We start from the raw sequence: 18,968 nt of genomic DNA, 5'->3' as shown, positions 1-18,968 counted from the left end.
TCCTCCTCAGTAAAGTTTCTCTTCTTTTGTTTGTCTACCATCATGTGAACTCGTCAAAGGTGCTGCTCAACACCTCAATCAAGCCTATTTATAGCACTTGGCTTAATTCAGCTGCTATAATTGAGCCGCTATCACAGGGCGTAAATACAAAGCTCATTCACCTGCGTTCAATTTAAAGTATATTTGTTATTTATAGACGGAAGTACGTACGACAGACGTACGCAATTTTAAACAAGCACAGCCCGTTTTATAAATAATGCTTACGTCCATTTAGAAAAATGTGCTTACGTGCAAGTTAAAGATGACGTTCAAGTAAATTTTTATAAATGAGCCCCCAGGCATTTCTGAACTTTACCCAGTCTTGGCAAGTCAGCTTCGAGACGCGAGAAGCATTCTGGTGGCCTAACTTACATACAAACTTAAGTTCAAGATATTACAGAAAAGGTCATTCCTAATCCTACTAACATGACAGTTCCAAATACACCAGAGAAAGATATAGCCTACTGCATGTTACCTATAGTCAGGGTTCGAGTTATAAGCTGATCTCTGTGGGGGTCTCCAAAATAACAGTGCGAAATGTTCTCATGCACGCGCGAATCATGCCCACACAGCGATGGGACTTACAAGTTTTAATTAGCTATAGGCAGTAGCGGATTAAGGTGGTCAGTGGCCCTAGGCTACTCCTTTGTGTGAGGACCCCCCGCCCCCATACACAAGCCTCCCCCCACCCCAAAATATACAACTCACGAGCACCCTGCACACACACCACTCATAATGCTTTACCATAAAACACTTAAACACTTTAATAACACAATAACACAACAGTGTTAATAATGCAAAGAATAAAAAAAAAAGTTCAGTGCATTCAGTTCTGTCTCTATTGCTCTCCTCTCCCGTTGTCTCTCTGTTACTGTCCTGTTGTCCGTCTCTCTGTTGCTCCCCTCAGCTCTAAATGACAGAAATGAATTAGCTAATTAGTTGGCATGTAAACATATAGTTAGGGTTGGGTACAGTTTGGGTTTTATTCGATACCGGTGACAAATCGATACTTTAAAAACGGTACCGGTACCGAAACATCATCCTCATCCTCATCCTCCTCCTCAAATACCAACATATCCTGACGCTACAGCTGCAGGCTACTCATTTCACCACATCAACAGCCCCACATGAAACAACAGCTATAAAAGCGATAGTCACACATGTATCTCGGCCAATAATTGTGTTATTTTTGCTATACAGAAGGAGTGAAAAATACATGTACACTAGGTTAGTAAAAAGTAAAAGCCACCTTACCTTTACGGAGACAAGATAGACCTGTTTGGTCTGTTTTCAGTAGGCTGCGGTCGCGGTCCTGGAACCCATGATGCTGACGTCCGATGTTCTTTCTTTATCCAAGATTGGATGAACGGGAGAGGGTCAAAAAATTGCCTTTTTTTGGGCGGCATGGTAGCTACTGTATGTATATACTCCTGTATAGCTAATGAATGAATGTTTGCTTCTCAATAATAGGCTAGGTGCACGATCTCACTACTTCCTGAAAGGCAACTGGTATATGAACATATCCTGTCTCACTCTATTGGTTTAATTGATTAATCAGCTGTGCACTGTGTGTTCCAACGGTTTACCGCACAGCTGATTAATCAACCTTTTGCTGTTGTACAATATTCTACTGCGCCCCATGGTGTCTTGGTGGTGAAGTGCAGGCAGTCAAAGGCCTACTGTCATTCACAGGAGATTAATGGTGCGCGTAGCTCTTTTGGAAAACGTGTTTATTTTACAATATTTATAATATAAATTAAATAATATTCATTACATTGACATTTTGATCAAATAATAGTTGTGGTAATGTATTATTAGCGACCCCCACAGATTTTTGATTTTACTGCCTTCATGGGAGCTCAGAGAGTCTCAGACCATCTCTATGGGAGCTCAGCTCCCATTGGCTCCCACATAACTCGAACCCTGCCTATAGTTTTTTACCTTTCCTTTTTCCTGGCAAGATAGTCGGCTCTTGCTGCAGGGTCTGCGTTGACCCGCTGCCTGTATCGAGCAGTCTTCTGTTTGCTTGTTTGTGGTGCCATCTAGAACATAGGTTAAACTAGTTAAACATAACTAATACATCTACAATTACCTAAATGGAATGTCATGCTATACAATTTTTTACATTTCTTTCATAAGATTGCACAATAATCAAAAAGAAACGTTAATTCCTAAATAGGAATGGAAAATGACTGAAATGTAGACAAATATGTGTTAAAGTATACAAAGAGTTATGCTAAAACAAAGAACTGTATGTATATAAATCATTAATAAAATATAAATATACAGAAACTACAAATACAGGACGTATATCTATCATGTAAGACACTCAGCAGTGGTCGCCCCACATGATACTAGGTCACCCCAGATGATGTTTTCAAGTTCAGTCAAATATTACAGGCTAACAGTTAGCTACAGAAACCAAACTAGCTACTTCTTACCACATGTCACTATCAAATTTATCATCAAAATATAGATTTGCAGATAAAACGTATTATTCACAGTTTTGTGGGGGTCGTCCCACATGATATCCAAAAGTGGCAAGTACATGACAGCAGTTAAAAAAGAGATTTATTTGCAAATATGAGAGAGACTTACTAACATGCCAGTTGTTTCTCTGGGTCCCTCACATGTGACTGGCGGATGCAACATCTGTCCTTGAGGTGGTTTCAAAATAAAAGTCCCACAATTGTGTTTTCTTGATGGTCGCCCGAGATGATATTTCATAAAATTAACATATTCGGACAACATTCGTTTGTATTTTCTGATGGAAATATAAGTGCAAATGCTTAATAATTTTGTCAATTAATGTAAAACATGTTTGAAATTATGCCAAATAGAGCAAGGGATATATTTAAATCGATTTAAAGTGATTTTAAACCGGTTGTCTAAATAGAAGTCAAGGCTGGACGGTCGCCCCACATGATGTTTTGACACTTCAGATAGCAGAAAAATTACCAATAACTAAAATGTTTGGAGAAGTTAGAGTGGTTATGTATATGGGGAAGGTATTAGACATACATGTTATCTTTTTATGTATTTTTATGTTTTTTTTAAGGTAAAAAAATCAGTTGGACAGAAAAAGTAGGCGTCACGTCATTGACCCATATATATATAGCAAGATGATGAATGTCATTACAGCATCCCACAACTATCCTCACCATATCCTCACCACTGAAAATAGTGGAGACACATAAATCAGGTGTTATATATCTAGCACCAACAGAGCCCGATACATTTCAGAAGTTGGCTGTACATCAATAATAGTTTAAGCCGTGTGCTTGATTTGGAATCTTGAAGGTATGAAAAGTGAACACTTGTGTTTAGACGAAGGCGCAGGAGATGAGAGGAAAAATTGCTTTCAGCAGTCAGCCAAAAACCATCGGCTGAATATGGGAGTTAATTAGTCTATCAATTTAAAAAAAATAAAAGTGCATCCAGATAACTAATTTGCTTTATTTGGAGCCTAATAGAAGCTACTGAAGCTGCTGAACCGAATCAGGCACTATAGTGATTCTAACTAGTCAGAAGAAGCAAAACCATCTTCAGAGTAATGGCTGACTCCGTCAGGAGGGAGCAACAAAGATGTAGGCTATGATCTGAGTGTGTGTGTGTGTGGCAGTGAGAGCAGAGGAGGCAAAACAGTAGAGAGAAAAGGGTCTAGCCAGTTCACACTACTGCCCTGTCTTCAGATCTCAGTATGGCTTGAATTTACCTGGACATGGCAGTTATTATGTCTTTGAAGTACTAAATACAAACAGTAGCCTATGGCAGTTTAGTATCTAGGCCTAACCAAAAGTGCAAATAGTGATATAAGAACATGACATAAATAAACATGACAATGATAGTGATAGTGATAGGTAAGTGTGCAATAGGTGTGCAGAGGTAGTATTGTAAACATCCGTTTAGTTTAGGGGTAGGCTATATACAGTTATGAGCTATGTACAGTTAAGTTAGCTGGTACAGTGTGGTAGCCTATGTACATTATGTAATATGCAGATGTATAAAAGAAGCTATATCAACAGAGATGTGCAATGTGCAATATACAGTATGTGCAAAGTAGTATTGTAAACATCAGTAGTGCAAAGGTTATAGAGTGATCACATTAACCACCTCAACAGAAACATCTTGGGTTAAACATTGAATATAAACATCCATTCGAATACTCGAGTACTGATGACCATCCCTCAATGAAGCCCGTCCCTGACATGAAAAAGGCTGAGAAAAACTGCTCTAGCAGGCAGACAATGCACCCCTCATCTGAGTAGGAGAATCCACAGGGATGGCCTTATCTTTCAAATGAGCCAGGAGGAACCAGGCTTTAACCGCCCTCAGGGGGGGGTGCAGTGACAGAGACCTCTTCACTACTGCATTGTCTGGGATCTGAACCTCATTGGGGACGTCTACTTTCTTTCCAGAGCAACTGAATAGAGGGAGAACAGGCGATTTACAGGTCCCTGACCCTTCGCCACCTCTTTAACAAGACAAGGGACATTAGCATTTAAGCAACCCACACTCATTTCCCCATTGGAGTGATGCAACCAACCTCCCATGTGACTTGCTGGAAATCAGCCCGGAGGTCAAACCACAAAAGCATCCCACTCAGCAGACAATTGTGGACCATATCGGGTCTTGTGGTGGCACATATGGCTCAGTGCCGGAAGCATTGCATTGCATGGACCAGACCTGGTCCGAATGTGGAGGGCGAACCCTGGTTGGCAATTTGCTGTGGTGTGGTATGAGGAATGTGGCCCCTGATACGTTCCTGTGGTAACTGGGCCATCTTTGGTCTGAATGTGGTTGACCAGTAGTTGCCATAACAGACTATTAAACTCACCAATACAAACATACTTTCCCACTGTGAGATCTACCGAACATGAATGACTGTAATTATCTCCCACGTTTACTGAAAAAATAAAATAAAAAATCAGTAGCCTATGTATGGCTATAGTCCTGCTGCATACGTTTATGATATTCATATTCAAATAATTGGGTAAAACTTAAGCAATCTATTTTCTAATGATGTGTTATTATATTCAAAATGCGAAGACATTAACCATATTTAAAAAAAGAACAGTCATTTATTTTTCCTCCAATCTAAATTATAACATTAGCCTGGTACCGTAGGGTCGAGTTCTCTTGTGCAATAACGAAGAAGGTAAAAACATTACAAATACAAGAGAAATATCCCATCATGAGACAATAATATAGGCTAATTTACTAAATAAAACACAATTGAACAAATAATTGGTACAGCCGAAAGGTCTACTCGTTTGAATCTAGTCCCACTGACTGGGACAGTATGCACAAGGCAAGTCGTGAGCTCAGAATTATAAGGTTCTATCTCCGTTTAGGGTAGTTCAGAGATATTGAGCGTCAAAGTTTTTACATTCCATTATGTTTTGTGAGATGGAACCGTTGTATTTGATTAATTACTGAAATGTCAACATTTTTAAAATAACACAACACAGGCATTAATAAACACCTAATGGATCAGACTATGTAGAAAACTCAATTTTGACAAAAACATTATAATGCTAACGTCACGAAGTCTTATTTGGTCAAACCGTAAGAGCACATTTACTGTAGCCATTGAATTGCATTCATTTCCATGCACTTCTCTACATATCTGGCTATTTTAGACATTTCAGACTTCCAACAACACGCAGCCGTGACGTAAACAAACAGCGTAATTACAATGTAACACCGCCTCTATCAAACTTTCACACAGCAATCTAATGTCTACTACTAGTTTTCTAAACCCAACGTTGTGAGAAACTCTGGAGTCACGATCCTTTTACACCCAGTGAGTGTTTAACTCATAAGACCTATGACAATAGACCGCGTAATGTGTAGCCTAAACGAAACATAAACAACCAGTCATTTTACATAACATTGTTCATAAACAAAGTTTCACGTGGTTCATTCAGCTTTCGCGCACAACTCACTTACCTGGGAGACCAAAGGGATAAGTGTCTGCTCCACCGACCGAGTTTTGATTTCCAGCCCGGAATCAAAGTTACTACTACCGAAAGGAGATGAAGCCATTCCCGCCGATCTCTATTCTTTATGATACAATGTACAATTGAGTTCTACAGCTCCCTGCGCTTTAATGTTTCCGTTAATTGGGGGTAAATTGTGTGTATTACACTGTAACAGTGTAGGATGTTTCTATTGGTAACGTGAACAACGGATCGAGACCCCTAACCTATCATGCTGTTTTAATCCACTCGTGTTCGGCTGTGCTGCGCCAAACAGACTGGAGAGTGGCTTGGCTAAGCCATGGTTAGAGAGTAGAGACTGGCGCGCGCGCGCTCTCTCTGTCTATCACACACACGCACACGCACACGCACACGCACACGCACGCACACACACACACACACACACACACACACACACACACGCACACACACACACACACACACACACACACACACACACACACACACACACACACACACACACACACACACACACACACACACACACACACACAGAGAGGGTGAGGAGGGGAAACATTCTAAGAACAGTGCCGATCTGTCTCCGAGACCGCAGAGATGTTCGTGCTTATAGTTCTCCTCTAATAGCCTACTCATATTTCATAATATTTTCTGACATCATTTCCCTAGGGCTATACTTAAACTTATACAACAAGAGGGTAACAATGTCTGCTACTTTGTGTTCAAAATACTAACCTTTTCCTTCTTGACAGCACATACTGCAGATACAACAAAAATAACTTCAGGTTATGACATGATAACCAGGGTATTTTTTAAGACATGCTAAATGCTCATATAAGCCTCAATTTCATACTCCTAGGGCTGTGAATGATGTTATAATTTTGCCTATCTATGACTAGAGATGGCCCTGCCCTGGACAATTGTGGCAGACTTCTTTCACCTATCAAGGTAAGAAGAAGAAGAAGGAGGAATGTGAGCCTTTCATTGTGTTCATGCAGCCATGCCTTTGGGCTGTGGTTGCTTCGATGAAACATCATATCCCTTAATTTATCCTCTAATCAGCGGGTTTATACATTTTTTTTTCACAGAAAGAAGAATGATACACACAGCAGAAGACCATATCTATCTTCACAGTTCACACTGTTTCTCAATGAAAGACATACATGTGTCTTAGTGCTATGCTGTTGATGATGTGTTCCATAAGCTCACTCTTTTACAAGTGCAATCACTGGATGACAACAAGTGAATACTTCATGTTTACCGGCCCGGGCCAGATGGAAGCAGGCCCGTAGACACATAAACAGGCCCGTAGGAACATAAACAGTGCACTGGAGTTACATGCTGAGGGTCTGTGGCCCTATCAGCTGTGGCTGACACTTCCCAGTGTCAGCATGGGAGCCGCTGGAGCTCTGCTCTGTTTTACTGCCGCCTGCCACTCACAATCTCAACTGGTGTTTATTTCAATCCCCACAGCAGGGCTTTAGTTGAACCCTCCCTGTTTCTATAGCAAACAGAGCAGAGCTGCCACAGACCTCAGAGCAGCAGTCGACCCAGCGCTAGACTATATATATATATATATATATATATATATATATATATATATATATACTATATATCATGATGTAGGAACTCCAGAGTGATTGGCTGTTTATTGGCCAACGATGGAATTCAGTTTTGTGAAGAGAGGAGGCTTTAGCTTTAGTATTGTAGCGAGTGGCGGGGTAGAGTAGCTTGCCCTAAGACAATGACCCATGACTATTTCTAAAACCTTTATGAAAATTGAATGAAACAGGAAGCGTAGCAGTTTTGATTTCCTGAAAACACAATCAAAAGCAAGTTGTGCCTCGCAAGATGCATCATTGTGTTTGCCTGCAATCTGGGAATGGCTAAATGTTACTTGAGACTTTACTGACTCCTAGACACGTGTTATGCTGAGCAGAATTGAATTTATTTATTATCTTTTTTTCTTTCTCTCACGCATTGGATTTTCTGTTTTTATACCGTTTGACAAGTTTTGATAACTCCCTTCCGTGTTGTTCCTATCCACACTTGTCAAAGTACATCGATAATTAAATCAAATTATGCATTGTGTGATTCTCTGACTAACGGTATTTCCTCCCCTCCAGGTTGAATAGTGCTGATTCTGTAAGTGCTGATAAGTGCTGAGCTGAATGTAAAGATTATGAATAGAGGGTGATTTTATGCACTGTAAGACATGCGATAAGCGCACTCAGTCATGCCCCTTGGATATATTCAGAAGTAGTTGCAGCATGATTTTGAAGGATATTCCCAGGCATATTGGATCCAAACTATGCTAAATGAGTCTAACAACAAAAGCTGTGTGGCAGTGCTGAAAATTCAGAGGCATCATTATGACATTGTGCAAGTTAGAGAACTTTATAAAGTATAACAGAATTAAATATATATTTCCGGTTGCCTCGATATTGTTTCCCCAAAGGAACCAAAGTTGTGTGGTAATTCTCACTCTCAGCAATGTAACAGCATGGAGGGAGATAAAACTTACATGCCACTCTGATTCATTTACACTTACATTTACATTTTTGACATTTAGAAGATGCTTTTATCCAAAGCTACTTACAACAAGTACATGTGTCTAAAGTTAAATAATCGATTACAGTATCTATGATTTAACCCAGTCCAATCCCATGATTGCTATAGTTCCCAGACGTTTATTTAACGCACTGGCTGAAATGTTGTTGCTAGTTACATCTGTGTGATGATATAAACGTAATAAACTAATCAGACCATTGCATGCCATAGTATATATAAGTATAGAAGTTCACATATTAGATACATTCTCAGATTCCTACCGATCACTTATCCCCCTATTTATATCCCCCCTATTTTATGTCTATTTATGTCTCATTCTTTTTAAATTATCTTAGGACTGTGTTTGTTGTTAGCACCTAGGGTTCACTTAGATATTCACACCGTAGGAATCCTGGGAACCAGATGCACATTTGTATATAATATGTTTTGTGTACCTTAAAAACTGTTGTCGCGGTTACAAGTTAGAAAAAGGGTTTGACATGGAAATTACCAGCTCCTGCTGGAATGGAGTTTTGAACATTCCATCATAATATTTAATTAATAATTGATTAATTCAGAATAAATCGTTTGAAAATAACAATTCTCAAACAAAATCACCCCAGTTAAACATAATGGGAATTATTTATATAAATTATTATTATTAATGATTACAAATTACATAGTAGTGTGTGTATCAAAATAATGTAGTTCTCACTCTAATCATCGGAATTCAACCTCCCAATACAGCAATGATGTCATAATGCCCACGGTGACATCATAGGCCCCTGTATGATAGTACCATGGACACAACTCAACTGTCTCTCTTCGAGTGCAGCTGCTTTTTCAAGTTACTGGATGATTTTAGCTCTTTTCTTAAATATGACTAGGAAGTGTGCCACTATAGGTTTATTATTGGTTATTGGTGTTTTGGTGGCCCTCCACACTCTGGAGCTCCCGCATGGTGAGGTCCTTCTGGACACAGTCATGGCCCCCATGGTGCTCCGGCATTGGGCCAGCACCCCTCATCTCCAGGCGGACACCCACACAGCCAAGAGTGGCCTGGTCAACCACCGGCCAAGCTGGATGACCGAACTCACTACGGTACAGGCTCACCAGAGGACCAGGGTGGCTAAGGCTACGAGACCCACCATCAGTGCCTCGCGTAGCCAACAACAACAACAACAACAGAAACTGCTATCTGTGTGGAGGGAGGTTGGAGAGGTTAACATTGGCGGGCCAGAGAGGACCCAACTGGCCACCACAGAGCACATTGCTAACGCTCACCAGAGGACCAGGGTGGCTAAGTCTACTAGACAACAACAACAACAACAACAACAACTACAACAACAACAACAACAACAACAACAACAGAAACAGCTATCTGTGTGGAGGAAGGTTGGAGAGGTTAATGGCGGGCCAGAGAGGACCAACCTGGCCACCACAGAGGACATTGCTATCGCTCACCAGAGGACCAGGGTGTCTAAGGATCCAGACACGATCCGTGTATCTGACCTCACAAGTGGGGAGAGAGAGAAAGCCAACGGGGCTTGCTGGATGAGGAAGTTTGGAGAGATCCTTCTGCAGGTACAGGGATGTGATGAGGCAGTGGGGGTCTGAGAGGGATAGAGGAGGGCTAGGAGAGAACACCACGTTTGTTATAATTCACATTACGATGGACAGTATTTGTAGTGCATCTAAGTGTGCATCGATATGTGTGTGTCACAACAATCTTCTCAAAAAAAGAAAAAACAACACCATTGAAAAGTCACCATTGACTACCGAGTCAATAATATTCAAGTGAAGCGAAGGAATTATATAACTACAGTTGATGAAGGGAAATCTTAACGCCAGAACAGCTATGAGGGGTCATTTGAGTAATTTTTAAAATATATATCTTTGCACTCGATCAAATTTCAGGACCCTCCTTTCATGACTTTTCCTAGATATGTGTGTTCTACCACCCAGTGTTCTTACATTTTCAAAATCACATCAGGGTAAGCTAATATAAAGCTATTCTGCAGTTTTTCTGTGTAGGAAGCAGGCTAATTTAGAAGCGGCCAACTAGTGGTCGTTGTGTGTAAATAGCAGTTTAGCATTGTAAAAAGTACAAGTGTCACAACTTCTCACGTCTCAACTTATTCCCGTGCTCCGTCAGTGGGCTCCTCATCTCCAGGTGGACACCCACACGTCTCCAGGTCTCCAGGTGGACACCCACGCGTCTCCAGGTCTCCAGGTGGACACCCACACGTCTCCAGCTCTCCAGGGGGACACCCACACGTCCCCAGGTCTCCAGGTGGACACCCACACGGCACAGAGGGACACCCACACGGCCCAGAGTGACGACCTGTTCAACCGCCGGGGAAGCTGGATGACCGAATTGATAACGGAACAGGCTCACCAGAGGACCAGGGCTACGGCTACACCCCCCATCGTACGGACACCCAATATGGTGTACAACAACAACAACTGCTACAACTTTTTCCTATTCCTATTCCTATCTGGATTACTTTTGATGATTTTAGCTATTTTTTTAATATGACTAGGAAGTGTGCTACTATAGGTTTATTATTGGTTATTGGTGTTTTGGTGGCCCTCCACACTCTGGAGCTCCCGCATGGTGAGGTCCTTCTGGACACAGACAAGCAAGACAAGTGTTTTAATGTTCACAACAGACAAGGAGTGCGAAGAAGTGTGCGTTCATTATCCAACCAAACCAACTGTTTTCATGGTGTGGTGGAACGGTCTTCTCTTACTTTTTTCTTTCGTAAAAGGAGCAATAAACAAAACAATACATTGAATATAAATGTTAGTTCTACTTCTTGTTTTTCTATGATTATAGTGCTGCCAGTCCCCTGGAATAGCCCTGGCAGGGTACCGGACACACCACATAGACATACAATGACTAGAAAAGACCACATAGACATACAATGACTAGAACAGACCACATAGACATACGATGACTAGAACAGACCACACATCACACCACATCAACCATGGGAATAGTGCAATATTCTATAACTGTGCAATATGTTTACATTCTTGTGTTAGGGTTCATATACTGTATATAAGTTTACTAGTATATGTTTATAAAAAAGTACACAGTTACATGCTAACTCCCCCTGTCTATATACCCCCCTGTGAATAGGCCATAATTATGCCATATGAATCTAGAGAGGGGCACTTTCACAGAGAACATTCCAGGTAGGATACTATGGAATATTGAATCCGTCACCTCTTTAAACCTTTTTGACCGGTCATTTGACCGGCCACAGGTGCAGGTTGTCAACAATACTGCCTGTTTGCCAGGGTTGTTCATTGTTTTCAATGAGGACATCATTCATTGATTTTCAACTCACCTCGTGCATTGGGTGAATTCAAATTCGATTTGACCCCAACACTGCAGTTTTCCAGTGCAATGATCATGCTTACAGCCCAGCCAGGAGTCACCCTCAGAGCAAGGCTCATTTAATTGCCTGTAAACTAAAACAGGCAGCATAAAGCAACACAGACACTGCTGCCACTAATTGTTTTGTTTTTGCATTTCCATCATTACATAATAACAGACACTTAAAACCCACACGCTTTTAACGCTCTCTCCATTCCATCTACCTCGCTACAGTCTGTCTTCTGCTGTGTGTAAGTAGAGATAATGGTAAACACACACACACACACACACACACACACTCACTCACTCACACATTCACTCTCTCTTCTCTCTCTCTGTCACTCTCTCTCTCTCTCTCTGTCACTCTCTCTCTCTGTCTCTCTCTCTCTCTCTCTCTGTCTCTCTCTCTCTCTCTCTCTCTCTCTCTCTCTCTCTCTCTCTCTCTCTTTCACACAGAAAACAGAGGTCGCCTGGAGGATATCAAATCACCTGAACAGTGAGTTCTCTCTTCTATACCTCACACATACACACACACACACACACACACACACGCACACACACACACCACACACAAGAGAGCAGTTTCCACTGTGTGAATGACTGTGAGTTTGACCTCTGCTGGACACTGATTAGCTAGACCTGCTCCCCAATCTGTCCAATACTGTGAGAGATAATGAGGCATCATTTCTGATGCAGAAAATGTCCGCTGGTAAGATAACAGACACACAGCATACAAAGCAGTTAATGTGGCTGATGATGCCATAGTTGGAGGCTGGGGGAAATACAGTAGCATTGGCTGAAGTATCTGCTGTATAATTGGTGTTTTCTGTTGCTTATGTGTTTTTAAAATAAAAAATAAATAATTCTTCCTTCTTGTAGCATTATCTCTTCCAATGGCCCCTGGCCCAAGCATAGATGACTTTTTCTTGTTATGACTGATGGTCGCCATTCACAAAGCTGAACTTTATTCGTCTCGTTGTACATTCAACATGCAGTAGCTGGTATAGCGCCCCTACAGGCCACTATCGGTACAGATAGATGATTCACTTAAATGTGACATGGTCTAGTGAAAAGGTCCGCATGTAGGCAATTCTCAAGTCGCGCAAATGACCAAAAAGCTTCTTTAAAAAAAAAGTGTTTTCCTTTATTTTTTTCATATAACAAATGTTTAAGTGTTGAAGAGCCCACTCAATACAACAAACAACAGTTTCAGGATTGCTAAATACTTAGCATTTGTGAATTGGATTCACTGTATTGTCTGCCGCCCCGCTTCGTAGGCTACTGGGATAGTGACACATGGCTTGTAAACAAACTTACCTTTTAGGACGTGTTCGATGATGCCTGAAGAAGGTTTTTGAAAGACCGAAAACTTGCACAATAAAAACATTGATTTGCTTTTTTCATTCCATGTGATACTCTTCAGCTCAGCTAAATCTGATTACAGATTTTCACTATTTTGAAGGACGTGTTCAAAGGGAGTGTGTGATCATCAAATGATGTAGTTATGTGTTTTTTCGCATGCTGATGTTCTATCAGCATGTTGTGATGTGCTAAACATGCAGTTAGATGATAGTACATAGCAATGTTTACTTTTCTATCTACCAAGGCGATGGTTGCCAACGCGTGTTTTGTTTGTCTGTTTGAGGTGTACCAGCATTCAAATAAGCATATCTGTGTTGTCCGGCAACACTTTCTTTCTTTTCTTTAGAAAAAGTTAAAAAGTTCATATTTGATAAAAAACGATTTTGTAGAGTTCATAAAGAGAAGTAAAGTTGATAAGATTTATTTGTTGCTAAAAACGAACTATTTACAACTGTTAACAATGTATATAAATATTTTAGTTGATATTTGATGTAGTGACATCACTTCCTGATTACCGCAAGTCTACTTCCGGTTTGAGAGATCATTCTTTGCCAGAGAGAGACGGAGACGTTATGTTTGTTCTCCATTCATCATTCAACATCCATGTTCAGATTTACACAAAGCAATGTTGTAAGTACGAAATATCAAGTGTTGGATTGGTAGCTTTATATATTAGTCATCATTTGTTGGGAATATTATGTTTTTTAGTTATTGTTTTGTAGCTAGATTGTTAGGCCAAAAAGCGGACTTTCTAGCTAACCACTGTTTGTTTACATCCTGTTGAAACATGTTTTGTGCTGTTTGTCTTGCAGTTTTTACCAGTTCAATATACCTGATTTGAAAAGCCACCCTACGCCTCTTTCTTTGATGGACTTTATTGACAAGGTTTAGCTTGATGTTAGAGAGAGAACATCACAATATCTTCTACAACTATTTTCAATGTATGCATTATTTGATGCGTTATTTGAAAGCTTACAATCTGCACTTTCATAATCTGTAAAAAACTGAAAAATGACTTTGCCCTACTTGGGGACTTTTTCACCAGACCCTGTCACAAATGTATTTGTTGCAAGTCTCTTTGGATAAAGGTGTCTGCTAAATGCCAAAAATGTAAATGTAAATGTTTAGAAAGAGCAAGAATTTCTCATCACCCAAAGTACAGTAAAGGTATCCTATCAGGCTGGGCTTTCACCCTATAAAGCAGTATATCTTGTATCTTATATCATCTTATAATGGCTCAGTGTCCTACTTCATAGTAGACTGGAGAACACAACGAACTACAGGATGTAGGTTATACTTAGCACTGTCATGGAAGGGGTGGAAGATAATAGAAAATATGAGTGTCTTTGACAGATTTTTATAGTGTTGTGTCTCCCATCAGTTCTCAGCCACCCCTGAGATTAGATCTTGCCGTTTTCTCGACAGAGAGGTCATCTCACTCAGATAAGTCACTCTGAGTGTCTCCCTCTCACTGAATCTGATGTGGTGATGTGACAATCTGAGGAGGTGATGTGAATCTGAGGTGATGTGTGATGTTTCTCCTGAAGTGTTGATAACGATGAGTCAAAATACTAACTCTCTATACTAACCCTCTGGTGCTGCTCCTCTCACCCCGTTCCCGTTCCTGTGATTCGAGTCCATCACTCCTCCTCCCTTCGGTAGGCTACTGTCATTAATCATCTCGTCTCAAGGGTTCAGAGACAGCAACACATTTTTCCTTGTGATCACGTCAAGCATGCGGTTTCAAACTGCTTCTGACAAAACTGTCACCTCGTCGTTTGAAATCCACATCTTTAGCTGGAGGAGCTGTTCTAACCAGAGCAGCCTGACAGCCCAGCTGAGGTCAATCACTTCAGTATATCAACTAAAAGTGTGACCAATCAAACACACTGTCTAATGTGTGATCCAAGGTTGGGAGTCAATGTCATTAACAATTCTAATAAATTCATGAGGAATTTCAGTCATGAACTGACTGACTCAAAATGAAATTGACCTCACCTTTGATGTGAATATATCTCTCAAATCAAGTACAGATCATCACGCCTGAAAGTCAAGAGGACACCCAGAAAAACATGGATAATGGAGAAACCTAATAAGCTCATTATTAGTCTCATACATTCTGGCCTTAGTCTGGTTCTCTCACTAAAACCTATGCAACCTCCTCAAGTTAGGAACATCGACCAGATCATCAAATCAACATAACCTCTACTTATCTACCCAAAAGCCTAAACTATGTCCCTAACAAACAGTCTGGGCTGTCTGCCTTTTCTAGCCCTGTTCCATGACTGAACAGACAACAATGACAGGTTTGACTATTTTGTGATATGGTTGACACCCTGCACTATATCCCTTTTCTCCATCTACCATGGGGTTATAACAGTTATTGCATACTGCTGTATTTCAGGGTGGTCACTGACAGCCAAACACCCTAAATTATATAAACATCACTTAAACCTGTGGAATGCCATACTTACACAATGAGCTGAAGGGCTTTACTTTTCCTTAATTCCATATTTACAGAATTCAAATGGGGACATTGTGTCACCCAAGGCAGCACAAAAACAGAAATGCTTTTAAACTATAATCCCATTTACATTAAATACATTAACAGCTGTGATTGCAGTGTGCTACTCCAATGGAATGTACCTGGAATGTTATTTGAATAAATCTGCTTTGTTGGATTTAGAATTATCTTTATTTCATAAAGATAATCCTAATCCAATATTTATTTGCAAATATGTAACTTTTTATTATGAATACCTTATTATTCAATGAGTGTATAGCACCATCTACTGGACTCTACCCAATAATGCAATCACTGAAGGTAGAGACAGGAGGGCAGAGAGGGTACTCAAAGGAATTTAACCTCACATTTTCTGAACAACTGCCTTCTTTTTAGGGTTAGGGTTTTTTTCTTCAGTGCAGAATTACCTTTTTTTCTTCACAAAACACAAGTACATTCAAAGAAGAACAAGTACAACAAATCACAGATTACTGAAATATTGTAGTGCCGGAGGAAAAAGGAAAGACGTAGGCAACGTAATGATAACTGTTTAATCAAAACAACAACTTGTACTCTCAGTACAGGACCAGAAAATGGTTACCAAAACTCGTGTATCTAAACAGGAAGGTGCAACGTTAATAATCCTCCCCTCTGCCCCTAGTGCCAGAACTGGTTCCCTCCCACTACACAACCAACAGTAAGAGGAGAACATGAACCCATAATGTAGTCACTACACCAGCCCCCCCAGTGTTCACCTCAATATTGGAAATCCTCACGGCGAGGAGGGCGTATGGCCCGGCCCCTACGATCGTAGGTAAAGTCAGGAGGTGCGGGAGGAGGTGTGACATCGCCCATCACGTCCTCCTGCAGGGAAGGACGGGGGGCAGCGACGACCGGGGGCTCGCGAGCTGCGGGGGGTTGTCGGGGTCGGAGGGGGGAATGGCCAGGGCGCGGCAGGGGAGGTAGGACTGGAGGCCGGCCTCTGCGCGGTGGCAGGGCCAAGTCCAGGGGCAGTTCAAGGTCCAAGTGGGCCGGTTTGAGGCGATCAACGGACACACACTCAGGCCTACCCCCCATGTCAACCATGAAGTTCTTGGCTCCGGCCTCGATGACACGGAAAGGCCCGTCATAAGGAGGACGTAGTGGAGTCCTGTGGCCATCATGACGAATGAAAACGAACCTCGCTGAGTGCAGCTCCGGGGGCACCCTCGAAGTAGGGACACCATGCTGCGTAGTCGGGACCGGGACGAAGGTCCTGGCGCTGTCCAGCAGGGAGGCGCGCTGAGCGGCGGCGGACCAGGGCTCCGTTGACTTGGGAATGAAGTCACCGGGGACCCGCAGCGGCTGTCCAAACACCAGCTCAGCGGACGACGACTGGAGGTCCTCCTTAGGCGCTGTCCTGAGCCCCAGCATGACCCACGGCAGCTTGTCAAGCCAGTCGCTGTCCGTGAGGCTGGCTCGAAGGGCGGCCTTCATGGATCGATGGAAACGCTCACAGAGCCCGTTCGCCTGCGGGTGATAGGCGGTTGTGCGGTGGAGCTTGACCCCCAGATTCTCCGCCACCGCTGCCCACAGCTCTGAAGTAAACTGTGAGCCACGGTCAGAGGAGAGATCAGCAGGGGTGCCGTAGCGGGAGACCCACACCGCGATGAACGCCCGGGCCAGGTCGGGGGCTGTCGTTGAGGAGAGCGGAACTGCCTCCGGCCAGCGAGTCGTCCTGTCCACCATGGTAAAGAGATAGGTGTATCCGTGCGAGGGGGGCAGCGGCCCTACCAGGTCCACGTTTACATGATCGAACCTCCGCTCAGGCACAGAGAACTGCTCCAGGGGGGCCTTGACGTGTCGATGCACCTTGGCGCGCTGGCAGGCGATGCACGTGTCAACCCAGGCCCTCACATCCCTCTTGAGCCCATGCCAGACGAATTTCTCTGACACCAGCCGTGAGGACGGTTTCCTACCAGGGTGAGACAAGCCGTGTATCGCCTCGAAGGCGGGGCGCCTCCAGTTGGCGGGGACCACCGGTCGTGGCTGACCCATGGAGACGTCGCACAGGAGCGTGGCCCCTGCGTCACCGAAAACCACCTCTTCTAGGCGCAGTCCTGTGTCCGACAACTTGAGAGCCTGGACGGCGGGGTCGGCGGCCTGGTCTGCAGCCATGCGCGCGTAGTCCAAACCCAGTTGGACCGCACCAACCACCGCCCTGGAGAGACAATCCGCGACCTGGTTGGACTTCCCAGCAACGTGCTGGATGTCTGTGGTGAACTCGGATATGTAGGCGAGCTGGCGCTGTTGGCGGTCGGACCACGGCTCCGCCACCTTGGACATGGCGTGCGTGAGTGGCTTGTGGTCCACGTAGGCCGTAAACTCGCGGCCCTCCAGTAAAAAACGGAAGTGTCTGACAGCAAGCCACAGCCCGAGGAGCTCCCTGTCGAATGTGCTGTACCTTTGCTCTCTGGGAGACAGCTGGCGGCTGAAGAATGCAAGAGGCTGCCAGGCGTCCCCAACCCACTGTTCGTACACCGCTCCCACAGCAAAGTCAGAGGCGTCCGTGGTGAGAGCAGTGGGTGCCGAGGGCGAGGGGTGGGCCAACATGGCAGCGCGGGCCAGGGCCGCCTTGGTGTCCTGAAAGGCTTTGACACGCTCCGCCGTCCAGTCCACCGGCTGCTTCAGAGTCTTGCCCTTCTGGGCATCGTACAGAGGCCGCAGGATGTGAGCGATGTGGTGGAGGAAGCGATAGTAGAAGGTTACCATCCCGATGAACCCCTTGAGCTCGCTGATTGTGCTGGGGCGCGGGAAAGCAGCGACAGCTTCTACCTTCGAGGGGAGGGGGGTCACCCCCTCTGCGGAGACCCGGTGCCCGAGAAAGTCGATGGCGTTCCGTCCGAACTCACACTTCGCCGGATTGACAATCAGCCCATGTTGGCTGAGCCGTGTGAAAAGGGCCCGGAGGTGGGACAGGTGCTCCTCCTCCGTGGTGCTTGCGACGAGGATGTCATCCAAGTAGACGAAGAGGAATGGTAGGTCCCGGAGCACCGAGTGCATGAGGCGTTGGAAGGTCTGCGCCGCGTTCTTCAGGCCGAACGGCATCCGCAGAAACTCGAAGAGCCCAAATGGCGTGATTACGGCCGTCTTAGGGACGTCCTCGGGGTGCACCGGCACCTGATGGTAC

General features: G+C 43.4%; 1 protein-coding gene across 1 annotated transcript in view; it reads right to left on the bottom strand.

The window, feature by feature from the left end:
• The window catches only part of ctnnal1 (catenin (cadherin-associated protein), alpha-like 1), a gene marked incomplete at both ends in the record, with an annotated part of 59,718 nt that extends 53,631 nt beyond the window's left edge, over positions 1-6,087 (bottom strand). The window contains one exon of the mRNA XM_080531133.1: positions 5,992-6,087. Within this exon, the coding sequence (XP_080387259.1) occupies positions 5,992-6,087 (96 nt within the window). The remainder of the gene's footprint in view (positions 1-5,991) is intronic.
• Between the last annotated feature and the right edge of the window lie 12,881 nt (positions 6,088-18,968).

Source organism: Nansenia antarctica (assembly GCF_963989245.1).
Source record: "Nansenia antarctica genome assembly, chromosome: 5".
NCBI classification, from domain to species: Eukaryota; Metazoa; Chordata; class Actinopteri; order Argentiniformes; family Microstomatidae; genus Nansenia; species Nansenia antarctica.
Note: the sequence above shows the minus strand (reverse complement) of the source record. Positions and strands in the feature narration are given on the sequence as shown.